This window comes from Capsicum annuum, chromosome 2 (genome assembly GCF_002878395.1).
Source record: "Capsicum annuum cultivar UCD-10X-F1 chromosome 2, UCD10Xv1.1, whole genome shotgun sequence".
NCBI lineage: Eukaryota > Viridiplantae > Streptophyta > Magnoliopsida > Solanales > Solanaceae > Capsicum > Capsicum annuum.
Genome location: NC_061112.1, coordinates 121,143,993 through 121,159,615, shown reverse-complemented (window position 1 = coordinate 121,159,615; position 15,623 = coordinate 121,143,993). Strand labels below are relative to the sequence as shown.

The following is a 15,623-nucleotide window of genomic DNA, read 5'->3' as shown; positions in this document are numbered from 1 at the left end:
AATTAGTACTACTCATTTCGTGAGTCATAATTCCCGTAAACAAACTATGAAGAGCGCTAAAATAGAAAATATGAGAAAATTTCACAAACGACCGGAAGAGTCGTTACATTCTGTAATTAATCAATTAAAAGGAACAAATATTATAAAATATTTTTATACTAAAAATGAGAAAGTAAAAATATACTGCTACTCTCTTCATGTCTAAATATTTATCAAAATTTTAATTTGCACGCCCTTTGAAAAAAAAAAAAGCATTAACTAAAGAGTTAATATAAATATCTCTTATATTTATGACTAAGAGTAGAAACAAACAATTTATTATGCGTTTCTTTTCTAGAATGACGAAATAAACAATTTATTATGCGTTTCTTTTCTAGAATGACGAAACAAACAATTAATTATGTATTGGTTTTCTAAAATGACGAAATTATGAAATACTCCCTCCGTGTACTAATATTTGTTAACTATATTAAAAATAAATGTTCAATAATATTTGTCCAGTTTGAAAAATCAACCGATAATTTTCTTTTCTGCATATTTTACCCTTACTATAAATATTACTATTCATCATTCAATGTATTTTTCAAGACATTAAATATATTATATTAAAAAAGTAAAATATTAAAATTATTTTTATTATTTATTATTTTTTAATATATATGCTAAGTCAATAGCGGATAAGACTGTTGGACCTAAAAAAACATCTATTATTATGGAAAAAACTTTTTGCCACAAAAAATTGACCCTAATTTGGCCACAATAGTAAAAAGTCCTATTCACACTATAAACTAGTAAGTTTTTAGACATTTTTGTCCTTTTCATCCTAAATTTAAATTTCTAACATTACTTTATTTAATAACCATTTTCAAATACATTAAAAACTATCTCAATACATGAGAATGGACAATTTATGTGTACTGTTTTAATTATTTAATTTTTTAATTGAAAATTACATAATTAAATAATTGTTAAATGTAAGAGTAGTATGTAATTAAGAAAATAAAAAAAAATTAGTACAAGTTTATTTATTAATTGTTAGGTATTTTTTTTCTTTTCTATGTTTGAAGTTGTTTAATTTTAGTTCAATTTTTAATTATGCACAATTTATACGTTGTACATATTTTGAGAAATTTAATTAAGTTGTTTCTTTTTTATCTAATTCAATTTTATGATTTTTTTTAATGAATATGAAAATTAGTGTATGAAAATAGAGTTTTAAAAGTGAATTCCTTAAATAGTCATCAAAGTTTTGAAAATTTCCTTCAAATATCACTTATGTTTCCTCAAAAAATACTAAACACCTCAAGAGTCTTCTTTTATCTTATTTGGCATGGCATGTCATTAAATTTTTTTTTTAAAATACTAAACCTATTTAACTCATCAAACTCATTTAATCAAACTATAATTCTATTTTATTTTATTTTTTGAAAAAATGCATTAGTTTATTGAAAAAAATAATTATACTTAGAAAAGCTTTATCGGTACTAAAACTTGACATATATTTTTTCAAAGGTTATTTTTCTTAATGGTCACTAATATTTTTGAATTCGCTACAAAAATTATTTTTAACTTTTTAGAGATAATAATATGACTCAATAATCGTTATTATTCCCCCAAAAAATATATATATATCTCATACGTCTCTTTCTCTTCTAATTGGCAGACTATGTTATTAAATTATTTTTTTAGTAATAGACCTATTTAAATCATCAAACTTATTTAGTCAAAATTATATTCTTATTATTTTAATTAAAAAAATATATTAATTTATTAAGAAGAAATTTTCATGCTTAGAAATATTTTAACAGTACTTACACTTTCAGTTTTTGCTAAAGTTATTTTCTTGGATTGCTATCAATGTTTCTGGAGTTGCTTATAAAAATCACCTTTGTTTTTGCTAAGACAATAATGTAACTCGGTTATTAATATTTTTCTCAAAAAATCACTAAATACCTCAAAAGTTTCCTCCTCTTCTAATTAACGTGTCATACTAGTAAACCATCATTTAAAAAAAAAAAACTCATTTAACCAAAATAATAATTTTACTTAAAAAAAAATATATTAATTTATTAAGAAGAAATTCTCATACTATTTTCCTAGATGATCATTCAAGTTTCTATATATAATTGCCTACAAAGATCAGTTATTTTCTAAAGAAAATAATATCACTAAAGTAAGTAAGTTATCTAAAGATTTTAATTGGCATGTAAAATAATATGGTAAAGATTAAGTTTTGGTAAAGAATTCCTAAACATGAAAATTAAATTAATGGATTTTTTTCAAAAAAAAAAAAAGAATAAAGTTATAATTTTGAGTAAATGAGTTTGATGAATTAAATAATTTATTATTTTAAAAAATATGATTTTAATGGCATGGCATGCCAACTAAGAAAGAATGATACTTTTGAGGTGTTTAGTATTTATTTTTTTTCTAAAAAAAAGTGATAGTTGAGTAATTATGTGGTCCCGAATAAAATATAAGTGATATTTGAAAGAAATTATCAAAGCTTGAGTAACTATTTAGGAAATTCACTCAGAGTTTTAATACTAACATGCTTTGACATGCTTAAAATTTTGTTATTTTATATTTTTCTATAAATAGATATACTAACAAAATACGTCGTGGTTAAATGTAAAAACATATTTTGCTAAATAATCTAACCACAACTATTTGTTTCGTAAGATTTGTAGCAATAAGCCTGGCAAAAATTTATATACATATTTTATATGGTTCATGACTAAGAATTTGTAATTATTCCTACGAAATTTTATTATGTTGCAGATTGTAGTTATAAAGAAAATTTCATTCTACAAGATATATATGTATAGTAAGTTATTTTATCCACAATAAATAATTTGTATCTATCTTCATATAATTAGATAGATTTGTAAAATTACTTTAGATTAAGTATATTAATTAATAAAATATTTAGATTTAATAAATTATTTATTCAAATTATGTTTGAAACTTATAAATAAGATCCTGTAAATTTGAATTGAGTTGAATAATAAACACCTCCAATCAAATGATAATTCTTAAAACACTTGATCATGATGAATCTTGAGTGAAACATATTAAAATTTTATTTAAATTCTTTATAATTAGTTAATTAAAGTTAAGATAATCATTTATTTTTAAAAAAATGATATTTGAAACTTACAAGTTATAAAATTGTATCGCATCATTGACAACACTAATTACACTAGACCGATAAAGATATTATTCTGATGAAACAAGTCTAAAGTAAAATTTAGTAAAGTTAATTTGTTTAAATTTTTTATAATTAGTTAATAAAAATAAATAAATTTAATCACTTATTTATTTAGATATAAATTATTGTACAAATACATTTTTGTGATAACTATGTCCAATTATTAATCATTTGTTCAACTAATTATAACTACATTTATAATAATTATTAATTAATAATTTTAATAGTAGACCATAAAAACATTATTCAGAAAGATGAGTTTCGAGACTTTGAATAAAATAACAACTGTCATAACACTTGATCAAGGTAAAATTTGAGTGAGCCATGATAAATTTTGTTTATATTGTTATAAATTGAAAATTGAAAGTAAATACATTATAATTACTTATTTATTTAATTATATTTCAAATCTGTTAGTAAGGTCTATTAAGCCTAAATCAAATCAAATTATATTTAATCACTTATTTATCTAAACTATATTTCAAATGTACTAGTAAAATTCGGTAAGATCAAATCAAATCAAGTGATTAACACATCTAATTATCTTAGATCGATGGTGTTTGATTTTATAATAAAGATTATCCTGTCACTATATAGTCAAGATATAATATCTCGCTCTCAAATGTAACCTTTTTTTAGTTTAGTGTTGCTACAACAAATTTTAATTCATGATAAAAAATGATTATTAGCTAAAAATTCTGTCAGAATTCATTTCGCCATAACAAATAGTTTTGGAACTTGAAGCAAAAACTTAACAATTCCCATAATTTTTTAAAATTTGAAACAAAAAGTACTCATTTAGTTACAATATTTTGCTTAAGGTAATATATTATACCTAAAGATTTAGTATTGTTGTAGTAATTTTATTATGTCAGAGACATGTCAAGTTATACTTATGCGAAAGCATCCTTTTACTGACAAAAAGATAAGAGCCGATTCCACTTCTCAAGTAGTTAAAGATTCACATATATAATTTTTCTCTATCACTTTTCCTCCTCCTATATCTTTTTTTTTTTTTTACAATTATTATGAAACTAAATCAATATTTTTGATGAGCAATTGATTTTTGTTTTCCATAATTTTTTAAAAAATAATTGAGGTATGTGAAATTGTGGAACTACACTGGGCATGTTGTAGGTGAAAATTAGAAGAATTGAAAAATTGAATAACTGAAATCAAAGATAGGTCAAATTTATCGACGATCACCTAACATTTAGTCTATCATACAAAAAAATTGGTTTTAATTTTTTTAACATAAAAGTCATTTAACTTTAAAAATTGATATACAAAAAATACTTTTCTAGTTTGTGACATAAAAGTATCCTATCTTTAAAATTTAGTACAAATTATTTCATTTATTTTTTCAAAAGATGTTACAAAATTTACCATACAAATACATATATTAGTGCGAAAAATAATCAAATTACATTTTCTTCGATATTACTAATATTAGATTAAAATTATTATAAAGAAATCAAAATAAGGAAATCAAGTATAATATTGTATACCCCCAACAAGTTATGTGTTAAAAAGTAAAATATTAGAGATGTTTCTGATATCATCTTGAATGTAATTAATTTATTTTGAACCCCTATCATATTTTCTATATGATATATCAAAATTCAGATAAAATTTGCTTCTTAATTAACTTGATCAAAGTTGAATGACTTTTAAGTGATAAAAAAAATTAAGAAAAAAATACTTATATGTTACAAAGTTTTAAATTTGAATGACTTCTATGTAAAATAAATTAAAATAATAATAATAATAATAATTAAACTATAGATTTTATAATTGGATGAAGTGTACATAATAATTAAAAAGTCATATTATAAATTTAAAATTAGATAACTAAATAAAAAACAACTTAATGAATTATTACTTTTTATATAATAAAGTTAGCCTTACAATTTGATAAAAACAAATGAAAACGAACGAGCTAAAAATAAGGAAAACAAAAATAATTAATTGAGGAGAAAGAGAAGAAGGTGAAGTGAAATTATATGGTAGAATCCACTTATAAAATCAATTAAATGCTTTCTTCCATAATTAATAATAGTTATAACTATAAGTCATTCAATATAAACTTTTGATTTTTAAGTTTAAGAAATAACAAAACTTCAACTCCCTTTGATTTTTTTTTTTTAAAACAAATTATTTTATTAAAAAAAAAAGACTATAAAAATTATTTCCCAGTTATAATAAAATTTGGGCCAAAATTTTGTGGCCATGTATCACTTGGCATTATAAATATCTAGGTAGTGAGGGAGTATTACTTTTATTTTGGATGCGGGATCTATCATAGGATTAAGAGCTCAACACGTGAATGTTTTCCCCTTCTAAAGTAACCGCACACGTGCAACCATGCATCATCCATGATTCTCTAAAGGCCCGTTTGGATATGTAAGTTTTCCTTTTTTCAACTTTTTCTAAGTAAAAAATATAACCTCATAAAAAAAAAAATGTGATATGCATGTTTAAACATAATTCTTTATTGTAAATTTGTAATTATAGTATATTCTTATATAAAATATAAAATCACAAATTGTAAGATGATTTACAATATATGTCAAAATTTATTTATATTTTTTAATTTTATGATAAGTCAAATATCACCATGAATAATCAAATAAAGATAAAACTTATCTTTAAACTTCTTATTTGTCTTATATATGCCATTTGTTTAAATTATCTATTCATAAAAATTTAAATGCTACTCCTTTCATATCATTTTATGTGTTGCATTTTGATCGAATATAAAATTTTAAAAATAAATGATGACTTTATAAAGTTTATAATATTGACATTCTTAAAGTAATTTTAATGTATTTTTTTTATTAAGTGAGACCTAATAAAGATAAAATAAGAATAATATTATTAAATAATTGTCAAATAAAAAACTGTAATTTTTTTATTTTTTTTTAGGAACGAACTAAAAAGAAAATGACGATATATAAATGAAATAAAGGAAGTATTTATTTTATATCTGTTTAATAAATAAATTATTTATATAAATTTTGGGTGGTTTAAGTATTCAGTAGGTAATCGGTATAAGCGCGGAGCTTAGTTCTTTGAAATAGTTTTAATCAGATGACTTAAACGAAGATATTTTTAATCAACGGTAGAGGCTTACGCATGAAAAATGCACTTCTCTAATGATTGAATAATCCAAACGAGGCACGGAAGAGTTGTGAAATGTCAGTAAAGTAATCAACTCTACATTTGACAAATGGCACACTGTTTCTTGTAACGTATGAAAATCACCTTCCTTTTCACTTTCATCCTCACTCTCTTCCCTCACCATTATTAGTTCATTTAACTCTTCATTCATATTCTTTCATTTCCGCTTTGTTTAGTATATCTTTCATTAGCCGGCCTAAAAGCTAAATAAGTTAAACCCAACAGTAGAGGATCTCTGTAAACAAAGATAAATAAAGAATGATGTCTCTTTCTCTTTCTTTGTCTTCTCCTACGTATCATTTTGCTTCTTACAGCAAACCATTATGCGCTTTGAGATCTCCTCAATCTCATCACACTACCATTTCTCACCAAAAGTTGCTGCAGCAAACCTCCAGTTTTCTTGGATATAACCCTCTCAGGTAATTTATTAATTTGAATTGTGAAACCCCATTTCAGCAAATTTGATGTTTCTAACAGTTTTCTTGGATGGGCCTTAGGGTGGGTGGGAGAGGGGTGGGGGTTTCACGAATTCTTTATATCCATCGTAAAGGGATTTTCACTGGTTTTGGTTTATATATATATATATATATATATATATATATATATTTCTTTTTTTTTTTTTTTACAGATATTCAATTGATTTAAGTGGAGGGATGAAGAAGAAGAGACTAGGAGGAACGGTTTGTTATGCTGCTGCTGCTCTTGCTCCTAGAAATCTACAGTGGGTCTGTGCTATTTCCTCTTTGTAAGTTCCCTTTACTTCCTTCTGCTTGCTAGCTAGAGTTGGTGCTAAGTTTGCTTGATCATTTGCTGATAAAATGTGGGCATCTAAAGTTTTGATTCTTCTTTCTCATTTTGACCAAGTGAGATTAGGAGTAGGGAAGGGGAGGTATGAAGCTAATCACATTTGTGTTGTTTGAATTTTTTTAAGCACGGTGGAACTCTAAATTGATTGGGTAAAATGAAGCCTTTGTTGTCTGATTATGACAGTAGTCACACCTCACAGTGTAGGAGGAGATTCCGTCCGATACATCCTTTTCTCACATTTTATCAGCTGTTGCACTTTGTGCTGTCCACTTAAAACAAGAGACTATTAGAGGAACCTTAGTTATTCAGATTGCCAAGATCGAATTCCAAGATTCATTCCTTCATTTTTGTACATATGGTAACACCCGTATATAATTAAACCCTTTTGTGTGTCCCTAAATCTTCATTTTCTATAATCCTGTTTTCTCAATTCAGTTGTCAGCTACAAGGTAACCTCTCCAATTTCCAGTTTTGACTCTCCTATTGCTGTATACTCCACCTTTTGTTTTCTGTACAATAGGCAATTGTACATTAGGACATGATCTGAAGCTGAATAAGTTTTGATATTCCTCCGATCCTTAGAAGGGATCTGACTAAACCAGTAATCATGCAAAAATTTTATCTTCATACCATTTCCCAATTCAACTTAAAGATGTTGCCTCAGGATTCTTCTCACAAGGTTCTGATATGCACCAATGATATGCAGGTAATATTTCCATCCATGTGATTTTAGGTCTATTTTGTCTCCTTTAACCTCTTTGATCATCACATGGTGGCACATGTGGACCAGTGCAAGACATGGCGAAACCATCTCATATATCTTTCTCTCTTTTTATCCTCATGTGTTCAACTTGGACTTTCAAAGTTTCCAGATCACTTGATGATTAAGGGTAACTTACAGGCTAGTGTACAAGCATGATCTTTTAAGAGCTAAGATGTATAAGGAAAACAAGTTACCCACTGGTTAGAAGCATCAACCAGGAGAGAGCATCGGCCCTTGGCATTGGTGCAGTAGCTTTGTTTGCCAAACACACATTCGTTAAAGCTTGAGTTAACCCAAAACTTCACAGAAGGAAAAGATAAAAAGAGAGGGACATGTGCAGAAGTCTTTCTCTTTTGTATAGATTTATATGCTTTTTTTATAACTAGATTGTACACTTGTTCCCACCATGTAGCATTAGTTAATATCATTTGTAGAGATTTACTGTTTGCGTTCTCATTTTTGTAGAGTGAGTTTTATTTTTAATCCAGTTTTCTAGAGTCTGAGTGCACTTAATTTTCTTAGGATTAAGTCTGTAGAACTTAGAAGATTCAAACTGCATGCCCCTTGTTTGATAATTCTAATATAATTTATGACGAAGAAACTATCTTTTTTTTCCTTTTAAAGTAAACCTTGTTCTCTATGCTGAACCAAGATTTGTATATTGCAATCTGACATTCAACTAGTTATTTTTAGCGTTCTCATGCTTGCAAAGGGCACTGCTATTCACAAGTCTTTTCTTGTCCCGTTATTTGTTTTACAAGCTCCTACGGCAGTTGTCTCATGGATTCAGTAAGTCTTTTAGCATCTGTGAACTAGCTTGTGCTTACTTCATTAAGCTTAATGTTCTTGCAGTACAGCAAACTCACAATAAATGTCTTTCAGGGGTGAATATGGCGTTTGGTCAGCATTTTTGGCACTTCTGGTTCGTCTCTTCTTCTCATTTCCTGGTAGGTCCCTTTATTATGTCTGTGGTTTAAACCTCAAATCTAGAAAGTTAACAATCTTGCTTTTTTCCTTTGTGTATTTTGGATGTTGTTGGATAGCATAATCCAACCAAAAATCCCTCGGAAAGCAGACATATTAAATTGTACCCAGTATTTTTCCTGGTTCTATTTAAGTTGAAAATCTCAGCCATTATTCGGGTAGGAAGTAAGAGAATATGCCCAACTTTTGCATGTTAACAACCCTTAGTGAGTTTAACATGATAAGGGAACAGGATAACGTTATATTAGGAAGCAGAATATGTATTCATTATGCTTAACAAAAAATTGTGAATAGATATTGCGAATTGAGAGTTTGTCCCTGTTCTATGTTATCAAAGGTAATAAGGAGATTATTGTCTTTCGATGCTACTCATTTTCTTTGGATGCTGTTATGTTTTTAGTTATTACTTTTATAACCAGATGATTTTCTTTGAAATATCTGACTTTGGTCTTGACCATTTGTAGGTGAACTGGAATTGCCATTTATAGTATTGTTGATGGTAATTGTGGCTCCTTATCAAGTTGCAAACCTAAGGTTGGTATATCTTTCTCAATAAGTAAATTTTCCTTGTTCTGGTAGACTAGAGTTTTATCTGGTTCATATTGCTCTTGGCAGGGGGACAAAGGAAGGTGTTGTTCTTTCCTTGGCAATAGCAGCTTATCTGGGTTTCCAGCATTTCACACGTGCTGGCAGCTTGCAGAAGTCATTTGATCAAGGTTCAATTATTGCCACCCTAGCCATCATTTGTATTGTTGTTGCCCCATGCTTGCTCTTGATTTGATGTGAAACTACAGTGATTTCTCAAAGGAATCCTGTAAATTATTTTGTCACTTGAGGGCTGGGGATCACACAAATTAATATCTTTCTTTAAATCTCCCGTGTAAATTTCTAGCTGTTTATCTAGTCAAGTGCGTCGGACAAATTAAGGCTGTATGTATTTATGCAAGAATAATTGGATGTCCTATGTGAACAAGCTTTTATTTATTTGGGCAACATCTAGTTCTACTTATCGACAACACAAAATGTTTCTTATTTTGGTTTTACCATTTATGTAAAGAAGAAGTGTCTTTTTGGGCGCATATTGCATGGAATGAGTTTGCAAATTCAATTCTACTTTTGAAATGTAAAAGGCTAAAGTTGTACAGAGGGAGTAACTGCTTCTTGTATAAGCGTAGGATTGGCACCGCACCACTGCCATGCAGGTCAGACTTGGACATACTCTTTATACGTTCATGTTTCTTGAAGAGTCAGTGGGGCTTGCAGAGCATGTTTGCTCCACTGTAGTCTTCACATTTTAACAAATTGTTGATTTCTAACATTAGTTAACATTCTTCTGAAGTCGTTCAAATATTCTAATTCAATTATATTATGCTCTAATATTGCTGTATAAGAGACTCTGTCTTGCTCCTTTTGTTTCTGATTATGTTAAGTAGTGAGTGGTGCGAGAAAGAAGAAAGCAAAAGCAAAACAAAAGAAAGAACCAAAGTTTCAAATTATTCTTCAAAACTTAATTGTGCTTTTGCAATTTATGTAGTGTGCTACTGCGTTCTCTGTATACTGGAAAAACAGCACACCTCGTATGCCATAGTTTGGAGAATGAATAGTAGATCTTATTAGTCTTCGGTCGATGGGTCACTTCCCGGATTTTTTACATGACTCTTCATTAAAATTCCTAAAACGCGATATCGTGTCTAAAATATTTATTAACTGCAGAATTTTAATAGAAATTGGCTACATTAAGATGTTTTTCACTACGTACTTCCTACTTGGGCTAAAAGCCGTAAATGGACGAAGTACAGCAAGTTTCATGTGTTGAGTGCCGTGGGATTTTCACATCTCATGATGATTCTGCTCGTTAGAATCAATGGGAGTATGGAGACAACCAGTGTCTTCTTGCAACCCTTGTGAACCATGTCTTACCCAATCTGTTTAGAAATGAATTGCTGTAACTGCCACCATGAAAGAGACCAGGGTGAAGAGAAATTGGAAGTGGCTTGATAAGTTATCTGCTCCACTGGGGGTACCTGTTGGTTCTGCACCATAATCTGTTGGTTCACCAAAACCGTTCGGTCCACCTGGGGTGTATGGATTCACGGGCGTCATTGTGCTGCAATTGCAAGGAATCAGACACACACCTTTACATTTCTTGGTTAGGAGATAACTTAAAACTCAAATAATTCAGATGGTTTATACCTTGGAGTTGGAGGTGGCAGTGAAGGGGGTGGTAGGGTAGGGGGTGGCTGCGCAGGTGGTGTGGTAGGGGTTGATTTTGATGATGCATAGTGACAGTTCCCAGAGCCTGCAGTAATGAAAGGAAAAAGTTCGAAACTTTGCCAACTTTTTTTGGATTAGCTGATTGAACTACTTATATGTGATATTGTTATGTTTAGTAGCTTAGTGAAGCAGTCTTGCACTTACTTGGGTCAGTATAAGTAAGCTGTGCTGTTCCTCCAAAATCACAGCTTGTGGGAGCTGGATTCTTTTGGTAGTAGTCATTGAAAGCATAGGAAGCATGGTCTTTAATTGTGTTTGGATCGTAGCAGCTTCCACCAGACTGAATCACTGAACAATCTGCACCTCCAAAGCCACAAGCATAGTCCAGTGCTACTTGCAGAGCAGTTGGTGAAGCACTGGAGCTGGCTACACACCAAGCCCCCCCAGTAGATGGCCCTGGATTGTTGCCCGGGTTTGGGTTTGGGTTTGGGTTTGGGTTTGGGTTAGGGTTAGGATTCGGGTTAGGATTAGGATTTGGGTTCGGGTTAGGATTCATGTATGGACTAGGATTCGTGATTGGCTCTGTGGTAAATGGTGGCGGGGGGCTATCCTTCGTGGGGTTTGGATTTGTTGTACCTGGGGTTGTTGGATTAATAATGGGAACATCTAGCTGGTCAGAATACATTGAAGGTGAAATGGCAATGTCCTCCTCTTGGAATGCAAGTTTCTTGCTTTTTCTGATGGCTTCTATGGGATGCTTGTCTGCAATGCTTGTACCTGAAGTAAGTATTACACCAGATAGGTGTCAGTTTGTTCTGCCTTTCTTTTTTCTCTAGATTATGTATGTTGAAAAACTTAGTAGTATATCACAAGCTTGTTTGATTCCATATCACATTCTTGAACCAGAATCTTTTTTGTTCCTAGCAGTTGTATTATCTTCTTTCTTAGTTGCCTATATTTGTGCCAAAACTTGACTTGTAAAATCTTGGTAACTGTTATTTGCATATCCATAATCCAATTTGATTAAATCAAAATGCATCAAAGGAATTAAAACTTACTGTTGTGTATGCACGCAAAATAAGATTGATCTGCTAAAGCAAATGAATTTCACATCAATGAATTCAGATGCGGCGCAAAGAAGCAATATAAAATTGTACATTTCATTCAACAAATCGATATTCCTCCATTCTCAACATAATTTCATATGCATGAATTAGCTCCAAAATATAGTCTCCAGATTGAAAATTAGCTTGGCGAATTCATGATTGAAAACTAACTGTTGAAACATATCCTATATTCCAAAAACAATCTAGCAGAAAACTACAATATAGAGGATCAAAAGACTAGAAGTAGTAGAAATATCACTTAATATTTACCAGAATTTAATTTATGCAATTACAGTTCGAAACATTATAAAAGGAACAGGGGAAACATAGTGATATTCACCTGAAAAAATCAGGAGACAAAAAAGGAAACAGCAAGAAATTCTCATAGCTACTTCTTCAATAGATTTTCTATACTTGTTCTTCCTTCTTGTGTTCTATGAGAGAATTTGTTTGTGATGAGAATAATATAAGTAGTTTCTCAAAGAAGAGAAGCACTTGAAATATAAGCTGTGAAGAGGAAGCAATCATTTATTGTTGCATGTAATGTGTGAATATATATATATATATATAATTATAAGTTATGATAAAGTTAAGGAGGGAACAGAATCATAGCTTTCTTGGATTAGAGTACAGGTTTATTGAGTTTTAATTTTAGAGGAATATAAGAAGACTTGAGAAAGGAGGCATTAGGTAGCTAGAAACTACAAGCAATTGGAGGTGCCTAAATAGCAAAAGGTTGTTGCCTCAATAAGGCAAAAGCCAACAAAAGGTAATCTAGTTTTGGATACAAATCTAATGTTGTATGTTTGCACACCACTCTGTATTTCTTTTTATAATCATAGTGCCCGGGCCAGCTAGTGTGCACCTCAACTAATCAACAAGATTTGAAGTTGAAACCTCATAATTCACTTCTTGCTTCATTAATACTAGGCCATTACCCTGATTGTTAAACAACACTATGTGATTACTAGATTGTATTATTACTATCAGAATTGTTAAGTTCAAAAACACAACATAGTGTTTCGTTAGACAAGTGGTACTTACATAATTAGATTTTTTCAAAATATTACACTATAATTAAAAAAAAAAATAAGCATTTTTATCCGGATTTTTTCTTTGCAGATGTTCTATTTAAGTGAGTTCACCAAGTTGGACTTTTTTGTACAAAAACGGTTTCACTTGGAAACTCTTCTTCTATATGACCTAACATATGCTGGTTGAGTTTGCTACAATTTTCTTCCCTCTCTTCTTGGTCTACCTTTTCACTGTTATACAAATACCTTGAGAGGTAAAGTTAGAAGAAGTGAAAATGACAGATTTTTTTGGTTTAGTACTTGCTTTACATTTTATGCTCTGAGGGTAAAAAGTTGCCTGCTGAATATTTGACAATCTTATGAAGTGTATAGATTCAAACTGTCAAAAGAAAAGCCTATGAAACTACTACTATGAGACAATGCTTACCTTTTCACCCTTTCTATTGTATTAGTAATTGCAGTTTGATACCATACTTCATATTAGTAGCCTAATCAAGATTTATGACACATAATATAACCATGTCTGCACTTTACATCATCAAAGTTATAATCTTGTCCACATGGCTAAAGAAAAGAACACCAAAAAGGAAAAATTAAGGTAGCTTCCCAACTTTACCTTTTCTAGCCCCTGGTCCTTTTCTCAGGTGTTACAAATCTTCAGAAATGTAATCATTGCTTAGTTTGAAAGCATCCTTGTCCTGGAGATTTAACTTTCTGGAATACAATGTAAAATTTTGGAGAACACAACTCAAATGGCAACTTACAGAATTTTGAACTCATCTTTGTATAGCTCAACGAGTAGTATGTTACACCTCGTTGGTAATATCTAATACATAATAGTAGAGTACTTTTTATACTAAAAATCCGTCTTCATAGGATCTTTTCAATGTTGCCAAATGGGAATACAAGTTTCATCCTACAAACACAGAGATGACTTTAATTCCCTTTGAAGTGTCAAACTCCAGCCAAATAGGACTGTCTTCCATTATTCGTTTAATTCAATATGATGCACAAATTCCATCATAAAATTGATTTACTCAAAAAAATGTATATACAATATGCATTGTTGGTACATCAAGTCAATTGCTAGTTACTTATGTATACACCTTGTGCTAACTAGCATCCACTGGCACCTGCCATCAGTAAGATAATACAATAATCACAACTCAGCTGGCTCTGGCTGCTAATTCCATCATCCAGTGGCCAGTTCTGCACCTTGATAGATTACAGTTGCCGATATTGATCTGATTTGTGCTTTAGTACTGATGGCTAGGCAATAGAGGATTATGCAAGATGTACCAAATCTTTGTTTCTTCCTGGTGATGCTCAGGCAAGGGATGAAGCTAAATGACTGAGAAGATTAACATCTGTTAATATCATATCAATCTTGAGTGTTGCACGAGCGAAGGACTAGCCCAAGTTATTCATCAGTCATGATGAAGAATCAGAATGACAGTGAAAGGAAAATGAGCGAGCTGTACGTAAGAGAAAGTGCAATGATGAGAAACATAAGTTAATATAGAAACAAGAAGAAGAAAACAGAAACCTTTACCTTATCCTTCTTGTTGCTTATGGCACTTTGACAGACGATTGTTGACTTCACTCCAAGCTGCAAATATTATTTAGATTTTAGAGAAACAGAATGTTGTTTACACATGTAAATAGGAGCAGGCTCTTACCAGGAAAATTCCTGAAATCTGGTTCAACTCCATTGCCATTAATATCCATGTGATTTGGCGTGACATACTTCCCAATTGTTACAACCACACCCGAGCCATCGGGCAGCTCGAATACAGACTGAATCAGCCCCTGAAATGATGCTAAGAATAAAGTGATGTTGCACCTCACAAAGCAGACCAGCAAACCTACACTCCCATACACAGGAAAATTCTAGCTACCAATGTAAAGATATAGTTGGTTTTAAGCCAACTTCACAGTGGAAGGCAATATACAGCCAACTGCATGGATCTCCTCCCAACAACTAAAACAATAGAACTCAAAATATGTGATTACAAAGCTTGCATCCTTAAAATGGTCCCCTTGGGAGCTAGTTACCCAAAGAGGAGTTTTTCTTCGTACACTTCCTTGACCTGTGTAATCGCATGCATCTCAGCAAAACTCAACACTTCTCCAAATTGCTATTGCAATGGTTGTGGCAACTGCTGGGAACACGTGTTCAAATGAAGTAGTCTTAAAGGAGCTGCAACACAAATGCCTCAGATCGGGAACAGGAAGGGGTTAAGAGCTCCTACTCAGCCACTCCTTTGTTCTTAAGTGTGTCCCTCTTCAGAACAAATGAATATGTTAATCATTACTAATGCTAA

General features: G+C 30.6%; 3 protein-coding genes across 3 annotated transcripts in view; 1 reads left to right on the top strand and 2 right to left on the bottom strand.

Moving 5' to 3' along the window:
• Positions 1-6,250: 6,250 nt before the first annotated feature.
• On the top strand, positions 6,251-10,024 carry LOC107859143 (cold-regulated 413 inner membrane protein 2, chloroplastic). The gene is made up of 6 exons (XM_016704051.2): positions 6,251-6,810; positions 7,020-7,136; positions 8,655-8,750; positions 8,844-8,908; positions 9,410-9,479; positions 9,561-10,024. The coding sequence occupies exons 1-6, from the start codon at positions 6,650-6,652 to the stop codon at positions 9,724-9,726; spliced, it is 675 nt and encodes a 224-aa protein (XP_016559537.2). The 5' UTR covers positions 6,251-6,649; the 3' UTR covers positions 9,727-10,024.
• A 504-nt stretch (positions 10,025-10,528) lies between these two features.
• On the bottom strand, positions 10,529-12,819 carry LOC107859142 (PLASMODESMATA CALLOSE-BINDING PROTEIN 3). The gene is made up of 4 exons (XM_016704050.2): positions 12,606-12,819; positions 11,364-11,936; positions 11,139-11,244; positions 10,529-11,052 (listed from the first exon to the last, which is right to left on the bottom strand). The coding sequence occupies exons 1-4, from the start codon at positions 12,649-12,651 to the stop codon at positions 10,875-10,877; spliced, it is 903 nt and encodes a 300-aa protein (XP_016559536.2). The 5' UTR covers positions 12,652-12,819; the 3' UTR covers positions 10,529-10,874.
• Positions 12,820-14,213: 1,394 nt separating this feature from the next.
• LOC107859141 (carboxyl-terminal-processing peptidase 1, chloroplastic) overlaps positions 14,214-15,623 on the bottom strand; it is a gene marked incomplete in the record, with an annotated part of 7,926 nt that continues 6,516 nt past the window's right edge. Inside the window, 3 exon segments of the mRNA XM_047406763.1 lie at positions 14,214-14,774; positions 14,852-14,908; positions 14,979-15,108. Coding sequence (XP_047262719.1) covers positions 14,853-14,908; positions 14,979-15,108 — 186 coding nt within the window.

Excerpts from the sequence above, each read along its gene's own strand:
- LOC107859142 (XM_016704050.2), bottom strand. The coding sequence starts at position 12,651 with ATGAGAATTTCTTGCTGTTTCCTTTTTTGTCTCCTGATTTTTTCAG. Across the intron at positions 11,937-12,605 it reads TTGTCTCCTGATTTTTTCAG|GTACAAGCATTGCAGACAAG; the intron begins GTGAATATCACT and ends TACTTACTTCAG. Across the intron at positions 11,053-11,138 it reads CTGCCACCTCCAACTCCAAG|CACAATGACGCCCGTGAATC; the intron begins GTATAAACCATC and ends TTGCAATTGCAG.
- LOC107859143 (XM_016704051.2), top strand. The coding sequence starts at position 6,650 with ATGATGTCTCTTTCTCTTTCTTTGTCTTCTCCTACGTATCATTTTGCT. Across the intron at positions 7,137-8,654 it reads GTCTGTGCTATTTCCTCTTT|CGTTCTCATGCTTGCAAAGG; the intron begins GTAAGTTCCCTT and ends AGTTATTTTTAG. Across the intron at positions 8,751-8,843 it reads GCAGTTGTCTCATGGATTCA|GGGTGAATATGGCGTTTGGT; the intron begins GTAAGTCTTTTA and ends AATGTCTTTCAG.